At 40.9% G+C, this 20,714-nt stretch overlaps 1 protein-coding gene across 5 annotated transcripts in view; it reads right to left on the reverse strand.

Annotated features, from left to right (window-relative positions):
* The window catches only part of LOC115095299 (probable palmitoyltransferase ZDHHC1), a 172,517-nt gene that overhangs the window by 72,188 nt on the left and 79,615 nt on the right, over positions 1-20,714 (reverse strand). For 4 of the 5 annotated variants that reach the window (XM_029608796.1, XM_029608795.1, XM_029608794.1 and 1 more), the window contains exon 6: positions 12,714-12,872. The exons of the other annotated variant lie outside the window; for it this stretch is intronic. In XM_029608796.1, coding sequence (XP_029464656.1) covers positions 12,714-12,872 — 159 coding nt within the window. The remainder of the gene's footprint in view (positions 1-12,713; positions 12,873-20,714) is intronic. 5 annotated transcript variants of the gene reach the window in all.

The raw sequence follows: 20,714 nt of genomic DNA on the forward strand, positions 1-20,714 counted from the left end.
CTTGCCAAAAGTCCAGCGGGGGTCCGGAAGGACCTCCTGCCGTGGAATCGTGTTGTTCTATGGCCGCTGCCATTTTTCGGCGCCATTTTGGAAAATGGCGCCGGCTGAAGATAACAAGATTCAATAGCAGGAGCCCGTTCCGGACCGCTGCCGTTCCGGACCGCCGCTGGACACCCAGGTTATTAAGTCATTTGGGGGGGGTTCGGGAGGGTGGGAGATTTAATTTAAAGGGTCGGGGGTGGGTTTTAGGGGGTTTTAATGTGCCGGCTCACGATTTTACGATTTTTCACGATATTTTACCCCCCCAAACGGCAACAATACGATTCCCTCCCCCTCCCAGCCGAAATCGATCGTTAAGACGATCGAGGACACGATTCACATCTCTACTAGAAAGTCCACATCCAGAGGATAGGCAAGGAGAGGCGTCACTGACAGGCTAGGTTCAGAGCCGGCAGTGAGTGGAAGTTGTGGCAAGCAACGTAGAACTCTGGACCCGGCAAAATCTGTAGTGTAGTCGTGCAAAGCAAGGGTCAGGGCATGGAGAAGGCAGACGTGGTCAGGTGTAGCGGAGGTCCGGGGCTGGAAAGAAGCTGAAGAGTAGTCAGGCGTAGCGATGGTCAAATCCAGAGAGTCAATCCAACACAAAGGCGAACAGGAACCAGGAACCGGGAACCAGGAAGACAGGAACAACGAGACGATTCAGGAATAGCAACGAGTACTCTGAGTACTCGGAGACCTGTTGCAAAGGCAACGCTATGGAGCGAGGCCTGAGCTTTTATACGCTGAAGAGTCGGACATCAGCATTCGGGTCCGCGGCCAGGTTCCTGCCGCGGCCCCTTTAAAAGAATCAGTGATGCGCTCGTGTGTGCGCCTAGGAAGAGGTGTGGCGCTGATGGTGGCATCTCTCCGTGGGCCACGCGGAGAGGCCCCACGAGCAGGGACATCTTGGCTAGCAACACTGGGTAGTGTGGCAGGGCCGGAGGCACCGGAGGGAACCCGAGGTTGGAGTGGGAGAGCCACCGCCGCCAGCGAAGAGCCAGCAGCTGGAGTCCATCTGGAAAGGTGAGAGGACCGCACCGCGGGGTTGCCATGGGCGGCACGCGTAACAGTTTCCCTATAGGAAGAGGAAAAGAAAAAAAGAATTCCAGGCACCCAAAAGTGTGAGATGGAGTAATTAGGCGCTCTACCAGCTATAGCACAAATATGAATAAAACAATGAATGGTTCAAAAATTATTAGCAGGGAATTGGACAATTTTAAGGTCACCTTCCTTATAGAAAACAAAGCATTAAAGGGGATGACCACATAAAACAGACTCTTATTAAGAGCAATGTTTTATTCTAGTTAACACATAGTGCCACCTTGTGGAAATTCAAAAGCATGCATTACACCATTATGTTAATGAACATAGTTTAGGAGCAGTGTCCCAGAATGCAAACTTTTAAAACTATTTTACAACATATGTTTTTCACAAGTACCCTCCTAGACAAAAGCTAAATAAATTATCATAGAAAGCAATGCATTTATATGCTTCTTTCTAAATTATTTGGCATCGCATAGGGGCAATTTTCAGAAGTTTTAGATATGTTTTTGAGCAGGTTTTGTTTGTCTGTTCTGTTTATTTCATGATTGCATTGTTTAACTGGGTTTGGATGTTTGTAATTTTGATTTTACTTTCTCATTTATGAAACTGTATTACCATTTAACATTTTTGTTCTCCACCTTGGGCATTTTTTTTTTTTTTTTGGAGAGGTGGTTTTATAAATCCAAGTAAGTAAAATAAAACAGCTCACACTGGAAGAAAGTCATGAATATTTTTTACCTGCAAACTCTGCACCAGTTTTCCAAGAGAAAGTATATGTGCACTATTAATGTTAAATTTATACCAGCTACAAAGTACCTACAGCTGCTTCTTCTGCAGTTCGGTTTTCCATGGATATTTTACTCTCCTGATGTAAACATTGTCTCCTTCCCCCCCCCCGCCCCAATAATGCCTCTTCTGAAAGCCTTTAGCAGTATTCAGACCACTCCCTCATCCAATCCACCCTGACCTACAACATGAAACCTACTAGAAACAAAAACAACATAAGAACCATCGCACACCGCCCTCCCTTTGATATTGAAACACTGCAACAAAATCTGCAAGAAGAACTCACAAACATCGACTTAAACTCAGAAACAGCCACAACCTCATGGCTCAACATTACCAAAGCTATAGCAGATAAAATAAACCCTACCATCATAAAGTCAATAAAAAACCCAAAACATAAAAATCAATGGTACAACGATAGCATAAGATCAGCTAAACGCGAACTCAGAAAAAAAGAGAGATCCTGGCGCAAAAACAAAACTGCACCACTACTCAATGCATACCAAACCCATCTAGCAAACTATAAAAAACTTATTCATAATGCAAAGAAAGACTTCTACTCGAGCAAAATAAATAAATACCAGCATAACCCCAGAATGCTATTCACCATCGTACAAAACCTCACCAAACCACCAAATGAACTAAGAATACCCTCCAGCACAAACAAAAGCAACGAATTTGTGGAATACTTCACCGATAAAATCAAAAAACTGATAACTCCACCAACAGCACCAACACACACCCCCAAATCCCAAAACTGTCACTGAAAATAACAGAAACTTGGCCTAACTTCGACCTCGCCTCCTCGCTGGAAATCCAAAAAAATAATTAAACAAATTAATCCAGCAAACCATCCCATAGATAGTATCCCCATACAAACAATTAAACTAATCGAAAACCCAACAACAAAAACAATAACAGACATAATTAACCTCTCCCTCACCGAAGAGAAATACCCTGAATGTCTAAAATCAGCAATTATTAAACCATTAATAAAAAAGAACATCCTAGACCCGAAGAACATTCAAAACTACCGACCTTTATCCAACTTACCTTTCATTGCAAAAATCATAGTAAAAATCGTCCACTCCCAACTCTGACTACCTCGAAATGAACAACATACTTCACCCCTCTCAATTTGGATTCAGAAAAAACTTAAGCACGGAATCACTACTCCTTTCACTAACTGACACAGTACTTAGAGGGTTCGACAAAGGACAAAGTAACCAATTAATCCTCCTGGATCTATCAGCCGCTTTTGATACAGTCAACCATTCCATCCTACTCGACAGACTATCTGAAATAGGAGTCATGGGTAATACACTACAATGGTTCTCATCCTATTTATCACATAGAAATTTCCAAGTAATGTTCAACAACAACCTCTCTAATACAGTAAACCTCAACACCGACGTTCCACAAGGATCTGCCCTATCAGCAACACTCTTCAACATATACCTTCTCCCAATCTGTCACACACTAGAACGCCTTGGACTGACCCACTTCCTACACGCTGATATACAAATACTGGTCCCTATACAGAATACGCTGGAAGAAACATACAAGAGAACAACCATTTATCTCACAGAAATCAAACAGCGTCTAACCGACCTAAAACTCATAATAAACAGACAAAACCGAATTAATTGTCCTAGACAAAAAATACATCAACTCCCCCATGCAACCACTCAAAACCGAAAACCCAAAAACATTAATCTCTCCCGTCACCCATGCTCGAAACCTAGGAATCACCATAGACAATGAACTATCATTCAAAATCCACATAACCAACAAGATAAAGGAAGGATATCACAAACTACTCACACTCAGATGCCTTAAACCCTTCCTTGCACAAGATGATTTCAGAACAGTCCTGCAACTACTCATCTTCTCCAACCTAGACTACTGCAATGCCCTTCTACTTGGCCTACCACTCACTACCATGCATCTGCTCCAAATCCTACAGAACACAGTCGCAAGAATTCTAACAGGAACTAAAAAACATGAGCACATTACCCCAACCCTCGTCTCACAACACTGGCTCCCAATAAAATACCGAATAGACTACAAAGTACTAACAATCCTGCATAAACTAATCATAGGACAACAAAACAACTGGCTAAGCAAATCCATCAAAATCCACGCTCCAAACGGAACCTACGCTCAATGAATAAAGGCCTCCTCAAAATCCCTCACACCAGAACCACACAACTGAACACAACCTGTGAGAGAGCCATATCCATCGCCAGCCCCACACTCAATACCAATCGAATTAAGAACTCAACCAAACATGAAAATCTTCAAAAAGAGCTGAAAACCTGACTGTTCACCAGAGCATACTCAAACTCACTCAACCAACCACACTACCAGACACCCACATAATCTAACACCAAGAGGAAATCTCCATCTCGATCAACAAAATAACATCCACCATTTGAATCCCTAAGACACTGTGCAACTGACTTCACATCGTTTATCTAACAACCTCTTAAGTATACCTTGAACCTTGAAAATCAGTTGTTAATGACCCAACTGTATAACTCATCCAAGCTATAAACCCTCCTTGCTACCTTACTCATTAAACCCATTCTACGCCTTAGTAGAAAATGTTGTATGTAATAACTAACACACAAATCCCGAAACTGTAATCCATCTTCAAGATAATCTGCTGTGATGATGTTTTTCTAACCTTATTTCACGATTTCTGTAAACCGTTATGATGGCGAAACTGAATGAAGGTAATCAAAACACATTAAATAAATAAAATATAAAATAAAAAAAAGCAAGCGTAGTCCATGTGCCTATATGTAAAAAATCACCTAAGCTAAAATTTCCAAATTATCCCTAAGAACTGAAAAGCGGGTTGTTAATACAAACAAAAAAAACAACACACTTTGAAATGTCTGTATGCCAACGCCAGAAGTCTAAGAAGTAAGATGGGAGAGTTAGAGTGTACAGCAGTAAATGATGAGATTGACATAATTGGCATCACAGAGACCTGGTGGAAGGAAGATAACCAATGGGACAGTGCTATATCAGGGTACAAATTATATCGCAATGATAGGAAGGATCAACTTTGTGGGGGTATGGCACTTTATGTCCAGGAGAGTATAGAGCCCAACAGGATAAAGATCATACAAGAGACTAAATGCTCAGTAGAATCTATATGGGTAGAAATCCCACGTGAGTTGGGTAAGAGTATAGTGATAGGAGTATACTACCGTCCACCTGGACAAAATGGTCAGACAGATGATGAAATGCTAAGAGAAATCAGGGAAGCTAACCAATTTGGCAGTGCATGGAAGATTTCAATTACCCCAATATTGACTGGGTAAATGTAACATCAGGACATTCTAGAGAATTAAAGTTCCTAGATGTCATAAATGACTGCTTCATGGAGCAATTGGTTCAGGAACCAATGAGAGAGGTAGCTATTTTAGATTTAATTCTTAGTGAAATGCAGGATTTGGTGAGAGAGGTAATGGTGGTGGGGCCACTTGGCAATAGTGATCATAATATGATCAAATTTAAACTAATAAGTGGAAGGGGGACAATAAGTAAATCTACAGCTTTAACACAATTTTCAAAAGGGAAACTTTGATAAAATGAGGAAAATAGTTAGAAAAAAAAACCTTTGCAGCTGCACCTTTCAGTTAAAAGTATTGAACAGGCATGGTCATTGCTTAAAAACACAATCCTAGATGCGCAGTCCAGGTGTATTCCATGCATTAAGAAAGGTGGAAGGAAGGCAAAATGATTACCGGATTGGTTAAAAGGTGAGGTGAAAGAGGCTATTTTAGCCAAAAAAAATCCTTCAAAAATTGGAAGAAGGATCCATATGAAGAAAATAGGATAAAGCATTAGCATTGTCAAGTTAAGTGTAAAACATTGATAAGACAGGCGAAGAGAGAATTTGAACTGAAGTTGGCCATAGAGGCAAAAACTCATAATAAAAACTTTAAAAAATATATCTGAAGCAAGAAACCAGCGAGGGAGTCGGTTGGACCGTTAGATGACGGAGGAGTTAAAGAGGCACTTAGGGAAGATAAGGCCATTGAAGAAAGACTAAATTAATTCTTTGCTTCTGTGTTTACTGAGGATGTTGGGGAGATACCAGTTCCGGAGATGGTTTTCAAGGGTGATAGTCAGACGACCTGAACCAAATCACTGTGAATGTGGAAGATGTAGTAGGCCAGATTGACAAACTAAAGAGTAGCAAATCACCTGGACGGCATTCTAAAAAATGAAATTTCTGATCTATTAGTTAAAATTTGTAACCTATCATTAAAATCATCCATTGTACCTGAAGACTGGAGAGTTTCCAATGTAAGCCCAATATTTAAAAAGGGCTCCAGGGGAGATCCAGGAAACTATAGACCAGTGAGCCTGATTTCAGTGCCAAGAAAAATAGTGGAAACTATTCTAAAGATCAAAATCGTAGAGCATATAGAAAGACATGGTTTAATGGAATACAGTCAACATGGGAAGTCTTGCCTAACAAATCTGCTTCATTTTTTTGAAGGGGTTAATAAACATGTGGATAAAGGTGAACCAGTAGAGGTAGTGTATTTGGATTTTCAGAAGGCGTTTGATAAAGTCCCTCATGAGAGGCTTCTAAGAAAACTAAAAAGTCATGGGATAGGAGGCGATGTCCTTTTGTGGATTACAAACTGGTTAAAAGACAGGAAACAGAGAGTAAGATTAAATGGTCAATTTTCTCAGTGGAAAAGGGTAAACAGTGGAGTGCCTCAGGGATCTGTATTTGGACTGGTGCTTTTCAATATATTTATAAATGATCTGGAAAGGAATACGACGAGTGATGTTATCAAATTTGCGGATGATACAAAATTATTCAGAGTAGTTAAATCACAAGAGGATTGTGATACATTACAGGAGGACCTTGCAAGACTGGAAGATTGGGCATCCAAATGGCAGATGAAATTTAATGTGGACAAGTACAAGGTTTTGCATATAGGGAAAAATAATCCTTGTTGTAGTTACATGATGTTAGGTTCCATATTAAGTGCTACCACCCAGGAAAAAGATCTAGGCATCATAGTGGATAATAGTTTTAAATCGGCTCAGTGTGCTGCAGCAGATGGATTCATGAAGGTTCTGGCAGTGGTGAATAGCTGGATTAGTTAAATTTGTTGGATAAATATTTTCATAACAATCTTTAAAGTGAGCCACTACTCTTACATAACCGGATACTGACTTGATAAGTATCACAATCAGATCTGCGGGTGTCTTAATTGCTCTTCCCCCTTCTACAACCTGTATACATAGAGCTGAAAGACTTTCCCCAAACAAAGACACAGAAGGGTATAATTTATTTTAAAAATGGCCTCTGTTGGAAACAGGATGCTGGGGTTGATGGACCCTTGGTCTGACCCAGCATGGCATGTTCTTAATGAGAACTGAGTATTACTATGACAAAGTATTGAAAACACTAATGACAGAAATTTATGATACGACATTAGTCATAAACTGTATAAAGAACAATGAGAAAATCGGGACCCGGGAGTGGGGATAGGGGAGGGTATGAGGCACAATCCTTTGCCCTATTTTTTTGTAAATTGAGAGATGCCATTGATTTGATGGGGGGGGGGGGGGCAGGCTTGACCCAACAGAGTCGAGCCTTGGAACCTGAAGTAAAAGGGAGGAGGGAGTCTGGTTAGGGTATTTAGGCCCTGTGATTTTTTTTTTTTTTAATTTAAAGCACTACACCACACAAGGCCAGATAAAAACATAACTGGATATTCAAAAGAATATCCGGTTATATTTAAAATTATCAGGCTACCATTAGCCAAATAACTTTAAACAGGGATATTCAACGGGATGTTTATCCTACTGAACATCCAACGACATGTTATACAGCTAAGCTTAGCCGGATAACTTGTCCACTAAATGTCCTACTGAATATTGGCCTCTGACATTTCCTGTTTTGCTTGCAATTTCTCTTAAAAATGTATTAGTCTTTCTGATTGTTGTTGTACATTTGAGAGGTAATTTTGAAAGGAGTTACACGTGTAAATGTAACATATTGTCGTAGCAATTTTCAAAAACCATTTACTTGAGTAAAGTGCATGTGTGCAAGTAAATCCTATGGACAATTTAATGGCATATATTGTAGCAATTTTCAAAAGCCCACTTACATGTGTAAAACCCAATTTTAAGCATGTAAATACTTTTTAAAATCAGGTCCTAAACTAATGTTTTAGAGAATTATCTACAGAGATTCCTAAACCTCTTCCTTGAGTGATAACATCCAAACTAGAGTATGTTATTGTATATAAGAAAGTTTAAAATTTTTGCACACACATTTTATTTAAAATCAATTTCTTGTCCGCATAAATCCACTGATTCGTAGCAGACTACAAATCAACATACATATTAAAAACATAATAACAAAGAAATACAAAACAATAAAATAATTCAGAAACAAATACAACTTACAACAACAAATACAACATATACAACATTATTTGCCTGCCACATATCAAGTATTTCTTTAGTTTCCTGTCACATACCATCAAAGGCTGTTTTGAATAAATGCGTCTAAGGCTTTTTTTTTTTTTTTTAAAGTTATGCTACACGGAATCTAGTGTAAATGCTCAGAAAGGAAGTTCCGTGTCTCTGGTGCTGCCACCAAAAAAGCTCTCTCTCTTTTAATTCTAAGTCACCCTACTTTAATAGAAGGTACTTCTAGGAGTTTCTTTTTCTCAGATCGTAGCGCTAGGTTAGGCCTATAGATTTGCAATGCAGAGTTGAACCATGGGATTGCATCTCAGATTTTATATGCCACAAAAAAAAAAATTAAAAATTTGACTGGGTACATGATCGAGAAGATTGACGGAGTCAGAGATGTTTTGTCTAATCTCACATGTCAGGCTTGCTGATACCCCTAATTCATTTTCTAAAAAGATGAATTTAAAATGGTGTTTTGAGAGAGATTTTTTGGAGCTCTTTTTGGTTTGAGACTTTATTAAATGCAATATGATTGTGATTTCAATATAGTAAGCTAGATTCAAAGGAGGTCAGAAGCTGTGTTGTAAAGCTTAGAATTTGGGAGGACAGAGAGCTCAGAGAGGATTTCAAAGGTTTATTTTTCTATGGCTCACTTGTAAAGCAACACAGTAAATACTATTTCAGAGATGAGGTCCATGAATGAAAACCCAGAAACTGTATTTTTGTCAAAGATTCAAGTCTAATGCAGCACTTATATTTCAAAGGTAAAATAGTGATAACTATACTGTGCCACATTTCCATGGGGCTGCAGAAGCACAGCTCCATCCTCAAGCACAACATACAATATAGTAACTAGTAAATTAGTCTTCTCATCTGAAGCTTGTTAATAAAAATGCACAATTTTTTTGTTTAAATGAATATTAAGCTAAATTTGTACTGCCTCATATTTCCAAACTTTGATAGAGCGCCCCAGAGGAGAAAAAAAAGTGTGATCCCTCTTACGAAAAGTTTGGGTTTAAAGGATAGGAATCAGAGATTAGAACCACATAGTTTTCCCAGTGGACAGAGGTGAACAGTGGAGCATCTCAGAGATCTGAACTGGGACCAGTACCTATTTATTCATGATCTGGAGAAGGGGGTGAGGTGATCCTGTTTGCAGATGATAACAATTTATTCAAAGTAAGCAGACTGTGAAGAAACGAAGGAGGATCTTGTGAAATTGGGTATCTAAATGGCATATGAAATCTAATGTGGACAAGCGCAAAGTAATGCACATAAGGAAAAAATAATCTCATGTATATGTACAGAATGATATGTTCCACATTAGGAGTTACTACTCAGGTAAGGATCTTGGAGTCATTGTGGACAGAATATTGAAACTTTCATCTCAGTATGCAGCAGTGGTTAAAAAAGCAAATAGAATGTTAAGAATTATTCAGAAAGGAATACAGAATAAAATTGAGAATATCAGTGGATCCATGATGCAAACACATCCTTGAGTACTGTGCAATTCTGGTTATCTCATCTCAGAAAATATATTGCAGAAATAGAAAAGGTATCAAGATAGGCAGCAAACAAGATATAGGACATGAAACAACTCCTGTATGAATACAAGCTTGATAGGTTAGCTTACAGAAGAGATGACTGAGAGGGGACAAAATGGAAGATTATAAAATCATGACTGGTTTGGAACAAGTAAATAAGGAATGGGTTTTTACCCTTTCAAATAATACTAGAACTAGAAGACACACCATGAAACTAGCTGATAGCGATTTAAAACAAATTTAAGAAAGTACTGTTTCAATCCATGCTATAATTAAGCTGGGGAATTTGTTGCTGTAGGATGTGGTCATGGAGTCAGGGCAAAATGTGTCCTGGTGGACCTTGAATTGAGGTATATGTAACACTTCCAGTCAGTATATGTAACACTTCCAGTCAATCAGCCGTTAGACAGGTACACGGTCCTTCCCCTGAGGATCTGAATTGGTCCTTGGCAGGTCAAACGATTGCTAGAAACACTACAGTGTTTTGGAAATGGAAGGACTAGAGGGCAGAGATGAGTTGAGTCGCTGGACCCAGAGAGCCCCCTATATGCTCATACCTATGTATTTGTGTACTTGTTCTTCTAAGTAGAAGTGTACTATGGAAGTCTTGTTTAAAGTATTGTGAAGTTTGTTTAACTATGCCAAGTATGTAGAAGATTGATATAACTGGATTAACTGAACTGGATCTTGGACTGTGTTTGTATTATCCCCATGCTACATGTTTAGTCTTACCCTGCAGTCTGCTTAAATACTTTTGAATAAACTCCTGCATATACACTAAACTGGAATTGACTCAAATCTGCAAGAAGTCTTTGGTTTAAAATAGGTTTTGATGGGTTTCTGAAGGAATGCCTCTCTTTCTCCTGGGACCAAACAGGAAATGGCTCTCCCCATTAGGATCTGGCAACTACTTCTTACAATCAATCCACATTGCTCACTGTCACAGACAGGAAACTGAGCTCAGTGGACCACTGGTCTGATCCAGTATGGCATTTTTTGTGTCCTTATGGACTGAATGGGTACAGGAACTAAAAATTACTTTATTAGCCTTTCCAGAACAGATCAGACATAGAAACATAGAAACAGAAATGACGGCAGAAGAAGACCAAACGGCCCATCCAGTCTGCCCAGCAAGCTTTCGCACTTTTTTTTTCTCATACTTATCTGTTACTCTTGGCTCTTACTAACCTTTTTTATTCTATTTCCCTTCCACCCCCGCCATTAATGTAGAGAGCAGTGATGGAACTGCATCTAAGTGAAATATCTAGCTTAATTAGTTAGGGCCATTAACTACCGCAATAAGCAAGCTACACCCATGCTTATGTTTATCCAGACTATGTAATTCAGTCCTTGTTGGTTGTTGCCTAAATTTAGATCCACTAATCTTCATTTCCCCCTGCCTTGAAGCAGAGAGCTATGCTGGATATGCGTGAAGTGTCACTTTCTCCCCTGCCATTGAAGCAGAGAGCTATGCTGGATATGCGTGAAGTATTAGTTTTCTTCTCCTCTGCCGTTGAAGCAGAGAGCTATGCTGGATATGCATGAAGTATCAGTTTTTCTTCTCCCCTGCCGTTGAAGCAGAGAGCTATGCTGGATATGCGTGAAGTGTCAGACTTTCTCCCCTGTCGTTGAAGCAGAGAGCTATGCTTTATATGCATTGAAAGTGAAGTATCAGGCTTATTTGACACATTAGAAGGGCAGCCTGAAGAAGCTTACACTACTCAAACTTTCTTCTTCCAGTACTGTCAATCTGGATACCTCCCTAAGCGTAAGAAGAATAACTTTTCCAATTATAATAGTAATGACATACCAGGTCATCCTTTAGCTCAGTGCTTCCCAACCTTTTCAAGCCAATGGCCCTCCTACATTGAGAACAATGTAGTGTGACACACCAACCTCCACGGAGCAGGCAGTGCAGACATGGCTAAAAGAAGAGCTAGGGAAGCACTGAAAGCCCCACCACTCTTTTTTCCAAAGTGTAAAACAAGGAAGTGGGGGTGGGAGCAGAAACACATATGACCACATCATGATGGCCTAGTTCCCTCTATATACAAGTACTGGATAAGGAAGAAATCAGTGTGAGGCAGGCAGTCGGCTCAGTTAGCTGCCCTGGCTGTACCAGAGCTTCTTCATCACTGCACTCCCAACACTCAGCGTGAGCCACATCCAGTGCTCTGTGCATGTTCTCCCTAGCTCACTCAGCAAAGGGACCGGACAGACGCTAGGCGGACTCAGAGGTGGTGGTGCTGGTGGCTCCTGACGGGAAAGATGAGTGAGTGTTGTGTGCAATGTGTGTGCTGCACAAAGTGGGGCCCAGCTATCAATGCCCTGCATCTGCCCATTAATTACCACACTCTGAGGCTAATGTTATAGCTAAGAAGAAGAGGTTCGCAGAAGGGAGTTCCTAATTATTTAAGAACTAATGCTGGTGTCTCTTGTTGTTGCAAGGTGCTAAGAGCAGAGACCAGGTGCTGGTCAGCATCTGAGCAGACTTTTCCATGGCAGACTGGTTGAGAAACATTGCATTAGCTAGACTTTACAAGATTTTTGGAGTGCTCAAGTCAGCATTCGGTCTTGTGCCTTGCAGTTTATCCAAGGCATATGATAAGGCCTGGAATGGTTCTACACATTACTCTAGTGATAATGCTAGTAGTGATGGCTATTGGGTTTGATTGGAAACTATACGGATAGAAGTTGGATCTGAGAAGTTATTATTACAAAGATAATCCTAGAGACTGTGACTGAAGGAAAATATATTGCAAGAAATGTGGGAGTTGAGAACTTTCTATATTAATAGTTTCTTCTAACAACAATGATTGAAGGAATACATACTGAGATAGATGTGGAAGCTTAGAAGTTGTCCTAAGAGCACTAATGTGAGCAGACCCAGAGTAGCAACCAGTGCAGCTAGGGCCAAAATTGCAGGAGCTTGTGTCTTGATGGGAGCTGCTGGCAGAAACACAAACCAGACATCTGTATGGTTCTTTAACACTGAAAAACAAAAACATAACAATGGAATGAAAGCACAGAAAGAACTGAGTAATGACACAAGCACAAATGCACTGCCTAACTATCCGAAGGAGAAAGAAAAGGCATGCAGTCTCAGAACAGTCCAGCCAGTGTTCAGGGTTTAAAAAATTCCTCCAGGACTTACTAGCCAAAGATGAAATGCTCCTAAAATAATGGTGGGACAGGTGGCAGGAGTACATAGTGAGCACATTTCTTTCCTGGTGAGTGCACTCCCTCCCCATCCCCATGCTCTCCCCTCCCCTTCCACTATTCACCTCTCTCAGGTGCAATCTTCTCTTTCTCTCTCTTTTTGCCCTCCTCCAATTCCCACCACCACACCCTCCCCCCTTCCCTACTTTTTAAACCCTCTCAGCTCTCATCCTCCCACCTACCTATCCCCCTGAAAGCCCTCTTTTGTTCCTTCTCTCTCTCCTTACTGCCCCCACCCAAGCCCTCTCAGTCTTATCTCTCTCTCTGTACCTCCCAGCCATCTTCTAGTCCTCTCCCCCTCACCCCATCACTGCAGTCCCTTCTCTGTCCTCTAGGGCCCTGATAAGGGTCAAAGATACCACATCTGCCTCCTCCTCCTGCCAGGGCCTGATGAGGGCCAAAGACACCACTGCTTCAACCACAAAAAAAAAAATAATCAACTCACCCCAGGCAAGAAGAAATTAGATTTTTTCAACTCTGCAAAAGTTAACTACAAAACTACACAACATATCATGCTAAATATATTTTTAAACTATGGCACATACCTGTTTGAACATAATGAGCTACTTTAAGAACTTAATTGACCTCACAAAGTCACACTGTTTTCATTCAACCTTAAAAGAGAGAGAGATAGAGAAAGGGAGGGAGAGAGACTCTATAGAGAACAATATGTCACTCTACTATTTATACCACTGAAAGAGGGGGTACTTTTAACTCAGTATAGGGTAGGTTTGGGGGGGGGTGGGGGGTTACATACACAGTAGGAGGTACGAACAGCAAAACTGACATCACTGAAGATTTTCTGCTGTTTGAATCGATGAAAGGTACAAGAGGAGTTGATTTGTACAATGCACTCTCCACTTAGCTTGATGAACTCTCTACCTAGCTTGTCTAAAGCTAGGTAGAGAGTGCACTGTACAAATCAGCTCCTCTTGTACCTTTCATCGATTCAAACAGCAGAAACTTATGTATTTACTTATTTAAAAGCTTTTCTATACTGCCTGTACAAGTTATGGCAGATCTAGGCGGTTTACAAGTAAAAATATTCATAAGCAATGTTAATAAAATAATTTGTACTATAAACACAAAATGAAAGAGATTACAATTCAAAGAGAAAATAAACAAGAGAAATAAGACATTTCGTTACAACATAAATGTAGATGGAAAAGTCATCATGTTTATGAGTCTGGAAAAGCAAGTGAATAAAGGTTAAGTTTTGACAGCTTTTTTGGAGTCTTTTTTAGTTGTGAGTAAACGGATAGGATTTGGTAATGAGTTCCGGAGGATGGGGCCTACTAGAGAGAAAGCACATTTCCGAGTTAGGTCTAACCTGGCTGTTTTAATATTTGGTACTTGTAAGTAGTTTTTATCAATTGAACGTAGATGACGTGGAGGCTGGTAGAGACATAGAGAGGAACAGAACCAGATGGATGAAACATTGTGTGTTAAATTATAAATAATGGTAAGAATCTTGTATTGGATACGTTGGCGGATAGGTAACCAATGAAGTTGTTTCAAAATCTTCAGTGACGTCAACTTTACTGTTCATACCTCCTACTGTGTATTTAAAACCAGCCCTCTCCCAACCCCACCCCACCCCCCAAATCCCACACTGAGTTAAACATATCCCCTCTTACAGTGGTATAAATAGTAGAGCAAGATATTGTTCTCTCTCTCTTTGCCCAAACAGCACGTGCAAACAAAAACCTTTTTCCTGGTAACGTACAGCTAACGTGGGCACAACGCACAGAAAAAAAAGATGTAGCTTTTTCTGGCATCAAAACCTTTGTTGCTGTGCATTACTCTATCGCATTCCATGTTAGGAGCTGCTCATTACCATTAACGCTGCCCAAACTCCTCCCACTTGCGTAGCAAATGTCACATTTGCATATTAGCATGCATTGAGCAATTTAACGCTAAGGTTAGGATCTTAACTCTAGCATTAAGGCCCTAATGCAAAATGAGAAATGACCCTGTAACACACGGCCATCCCTCTGAAGAGTAAGTATCCCTAAAAGTCAAATGCAGCCAGTGCCGGATTTAGCTATCAATCACCCCTAGAAATTGTTGGTACCATCCGACTCTTCTCCTTTGGACCTCTAATTTATCTATTTCACTTCAAGAACTGCTCCTCTACCCCTTCCTCTGACTCAGACATAATCACTTGCAGCAGATCCCTGCATAGCTGCACTAAGGTGGCTGGGAACAGGCAGATGTTTGGTCCCATAGTCTTATCAGTGAACAGTGTAGAAGGGGCCAAGACTTTGCCCTTCAAGCAGCAGGAGCCAGCAAGTCTTCAGTTCCATGGGCCTTTGGAGATCTAGGAACAGCGCAGAAGCCAACATGTTTTCTGCCCAACATGCTTCCCTCAGAAATGTGACTCCCTTGGGAAAAGTCTAGGGTGCCTGTGCAGAAGTTCATTTCTACATGTAGCTTCTGATCCTCAAACTATGTTATGAGAGCAGGCTAGAAATTATTTTAAATAATAACTATATGCTTCAGGGCAAGAAATATCTCTCTCCAAAGCCTTCATATTTTGATATCTGAGTAAGGGATATATTTATTTAGCATTTCTTTTATTCCGTTAATATCTATACATGCTCAAAGCTGAATATAACACATTCATAAAATACATACAAAACAATAAGAACATAAGAAAATGCCATACTGGGTCAGACCAAGGGTCCATCAAGCCCAGCATCCTGTTTCCAAAAGTGGCCAATCCAATCCAATAAATCACATATCAATAAAATTAAACACAAGTTTAAAACAGACATTTAATTAAAAGCCTCCTGAAAACATAGTGCCTTAAATATTTTGCTGGTAAAATATTCCACAACGGTATGCAAAAGTTTAGGCATCTTTGGTCAAACTATATGTTTCAAGTGATATCTAAGGGGTAGATTTTCAGACCGCGCGAATAGGCGTACTTTTGCTGGCGCATCAGGCGCAAGCAAAAGTACACGGGATTTTAGTGGATACGCGCGTAGCCGCGCGTATCCACTAAAATCCTGGATCGGCGCGCGCCGAGCCGCGCAGCCTACCCCCGTTCCCTCCGAGGCCGCTCCGAAATCAGAGCGGCCTCGGAGGAAATCCTCTAACGCCCTCCCCTCACCTTCCCCTCCCTTCCTCTACCTAACCCACCCGCCCGGCCCTGTCTAAACCCCCTCCTTACCTTTGTTGGGGGATTTACGCCTCCCGGAGGGAGGCGTAAATCCCCACGCGCCAGCGGGCCGCTAGCGCGCCGGGATGCAACCTGGGGGCGGGTCTGGAGGGCGCGGCCACGCCCCCGGACCTCCCCGGGCCCGCCCCCAAAACGCCGCGCGGCTCGGGCCCGCCTCCCCGACACGCCCCCGACACGCCCCCCTCGGAAAACCCCGGGACTTACGCGAGTCCCGGGGTCTGCGCGCGCCGGTAGGCCTATTGAATATAGGCGCACCGGCGAGCAGGGCTCTGAAAATCCGCCCCTAAGTGAACAGAAGCTGACACAGCCTCTACTCATATGGTAAAAGCCAAACATGACAGCTTTCTGCAATTTTTTTTTAATAAAATCTTTTTATTGAAATTTTCCATAGTATCATGATACAGAGAATATCAGTTGAAAAAATCTTTCCCTCAACTTATATTTTCCCACTTTGTATTATCAGCATCCAAGTTAGCATTCAGGTTTCAAATAAGTCATCCCAAACTTATTCATCACTAAATTGTAATTGTTGTTGTTGAATGTCTTTTGAAAGATTTTGTATAAATGGTTTCTATATTTCACTAAAGCTCAAATATGACTTCACCTTCTTCAGACAGATTGGAATCCCATATAAAACTAGTCCAAGTCTCCTTATCCAGCCGGTTAAGCAGAATACATCTTTTGCCAATCAAACACAACTTCACCAGAAGTCTATGGGATTTACTCACAAAACATTCTCTGACAAATATCCAGTTACACAAAATGATCTTCACAATCACGATTGCCAGTTCATGAATTACCGGTACATCATTCCAAACTATCACAATCCTATAAACAATGTATCAACATAGTATCCTTCTCAACATTTTATGGTTAAATGTTTTTTTATTGATTTTGAATAGCAGTGAATAATACAACCTTGGGGAGGGTGGGTTCCTGAACTCTCCCCAAACCTTAACGTTCAGTAAGACAAACAACATCAACAGAGTATACCCATCCCTTCCCACTCCCCTTCCCCAAAACCCCACAGAAGGCAAGTAGGTGTGTTACAAACCATAAGGTAATAAATCCGTCCAATACATTCCATTCTATAATACCAAGAGATTAATCATTGAGTACAAGACTACGTATGCGATGTGGGAGTGACTGAAGGTAGGACTGCCAAATATTAAGAAAGCGCAGTCTATAACGTGGCGAGTGGCGAGAAGCCAGGCATTCCATTGACATCATCGTATATAGACTGTTTCTCCAAGCCCAGAAGGATGGGACCTCAGAGGAATGCCAAACTGAGAGAATTATCTTTTTTCCGACAAGACAAGCTTTATGCAGAAACATGAGCGAACCAGGATATCGAATCCAAATGGGGGATACACACCCAAACAGCAGCCATAATGGTTGCATCTATTCCCGACATAAGCACAAGTGGAAGACAGAAATAACCCTATGCAAAATTCTTTAGTTCACGAAGTGTCACAATTTCAGTAATCAATCATCATCAAATTAAAAACTTAGCCTGTTGCTAAATTTTTGTTCAATGTGAACCGAGGTGATGTTTTGTAACGTGCCGCGGTATATAAAAATCCTTTAAATAAATAAATAAATAAATACATAAAATCACTGACCCCTACCTCTGCTTTCTGACTGAGGCAGTGGGCTTCAGTTCTCCAGAAGTCACTCAGGTAGCCTACACTGGGAGCTCAGCTGCATGGGTGTGTGCAGGCACTTCAGATCCTACGATGGGCCCCTGCAATCCTCCTCCTGCAGCTTCTACTTCTCCCTGTTTCTCGAGTCTGTGGCATCAGTGCAATCCTCCCTGCTCCATGTGACACACCGACAGAAAGATAAGGCACTGCCCAGGTATCAGCACACGATGATGGTGGCTCCAGCATGCCTTGCATGCAGTCGCACATGTGGCAGAAGACAGAAGCAAGTGCAGCAAGAGAGAAACACAGACAGCAGCACTGCCCCTGCGCCCACCCCTCCAACCTCTCGGCACCCAGAGGTTTACTCATCCTGCCCGGAGACCTGGTAATTTTCTGTAAATATCTGGAATCTCTGGGTAAATCCGCAGCATGGTGTCACAGTTCTGAAATAACTGGGATTCCTTCATACTCCATATACCCTTGATGACAGAGGATATCTGAAAACATCACTACACCTCTGATGTAAACAACCTCTATAAACCAACACCAAGAAGCAGCATGCTTGCTTTGTGCATGAATCCTATATATTGCTCATTTTCTAGATCTAATTTTCAGTAATTTTCTTACTGTTTATCTTGCAGAGTATAAAATAAAATGTATTTACAAAAATGGGCTAAAGCTGAATTCAATTAGAGCTGGGGCAGGAGAAAAGATTATTTCCAGAGATAAGCAATTGTATTCACAATAGCACAAATTTAGTATATACTGTAGAAATAAAAGCAATCCTTTCTTTCAGCAATTAAAAATAGAACCTTGATCGCAGAAAGCTCTTAAGGGAAGAACATCCGTTATGACATTTGGCATATTTTATAGGTCTCTCTCTCTGCTGATTTTGACAATTCATAAAAATTCAATCATTCAGTCTGTACTTAACAGAGAGCAGAAACATGTTCTGTCTTAATGTGACAGCAATTGATTAAATGCTGCCTGGCACTGGTGAGGTGAATAAATGAGGCAAGCAGTGGCACAAGAAGGTTAAGCAATGGGCAATACTGGGCCTATGAGAGAGGTAAAGGTAGGTGAGGGGCTGCACAATTTTTATTTGTTATATTTGATTACTTACTTCCTGCCATGAAAACCCAAAGTTTGCTTACCAGTAAATAGGCTTCTCCGTAGACAGCAGGAAGAATCATCAATAATATAAGGGTGATGTAATCTGAAGGTGCTGTCATGGACCCAGCTCTCAAAGCTCTGTAAAAGTTTTAGTAAGCATGCATTGACGTTCCCACATGCACATGTGGCCCTGTGAGTCTCTCAGTCTCTTCCAGAGCTTAAGTGGTTGACTCTCCAGGGAAAGAGGTGGCTATTAAGAATGGCTGGTTCATCCTGTCTATAGGAGAACCCTGTTTACAGGTAAGTAAATGTGCTTTCCTCATTTAGAAGCAGGCAAGAATAAGCCGTAACACATGGGGAGTTCCAAGGTGAGAGCGTCAAGGTGAAGCAATTATTAAAAAAAGACAACTTGAACCCCACAAGTGAAGTGTGGACTACTTGGTGAAGTGACTGTTAAAAAAAAAAAAATGCTTCCTCAAAATTATTGTCTGTTCGGTACATTAGGCAGACAGTAGTGGAACATGAAAGTATGAATTGATATTTTCAATGGACAAGGTCCTGAGATGATCCACTAAAATTGCCATGGCTCTCATTTGATGATCCTTGACATAGCTAGCTTACAGATTGCAGACTAACACATAACAGTGTATGATACAGTACTCTAGCCAATTGAACAGAGTTTGCCAATTGCTCTTCCCAATCTATTGGGATCGAAAGACACAAACATCTGAGAAGCTTGATAGTAAAGACGAGTCTTCTTTAGACAGTATGCCAGGGCTATCTTGCAGTCAAGAGCCTGTTCTCCTTCATGCACATTTGGTCTTGGAAAAAATATTGATAGCACAATAGCTTGGTTAATGTGGAATGCATATACCACCTCTGGAAAGAATGTAGGATGAGCTCAGAGAACAACCCTGTTATGAAAAACTGCACGCATGGAGAATAACAAGTCAGAGCCTAAAATGTGCTTACTCTTCAAAATTACAGCAATAATAAATTCTTTCCAGGTGAGCAAATCTACTAACTCGAGAGGTTCAAAGGGATGCTCCATGTGTTGAGCAAGAACTATGTTGAGATTCCAAGGTACTGGAGAGTTAATGACTAAAGACTTGGAATGCCACAGATTGTTCATGAACTTTGATATTAATTGGTGGAGAGAAATATTGGAGCCCCTTCCACCTGCTGGTGATGGTACTGAGATGAACTTTAATTGAAGAGGTGCTTAGGCCTGAGGACAAGAGGAAGAATAGATAGTGAAGCAAATTCCTCAGACCACAGGTGAAGAGATCTAGTTGACTGGACCCACACTATGACAAAATCCTTTTCCACTTGAAGATGTATAATGTGGTTGAAGGCTTTCTAGCTGAAATCAGTACATCTTCCACCTCCTTTGGAAAGCGTATGGAGGAGACTACTGCAAGTTCAAATCCATGCTATCAGGCCAACAATTGCAGGTTCAGAATGCAGAGCCTACCATTATTCTGTATAATGAGAAACCAGTAACAATCCCAATGGAATAGGAAACTGAACTAACAGAAATAAATTATGGATACCACACTTATATCCAGGCTGGTTTTATAAGGATTAACTACACCTTGCCCTGAAGGACCTTCTGTGTAGTCCTGGCAATAAGAGGAATTGGAAGGTATGGATACAGCAAACTGGTGCTTCAGT

Source organism: Rhinatrema bivittatum, chromosome 7, assembly GCF_901001135.1.
Source record: "Rhinatrema bivittatum chromosome 7, aRhiBiv1.1, whole genome shotgun sequence".
NCBI classification, from domain to species: Eukaryota; Metazoa; Chordata; class Amphibia; order Gymnophiona; family Rhinatrematidae; genus Rhinatrema; species Rhinatrema bivittatum.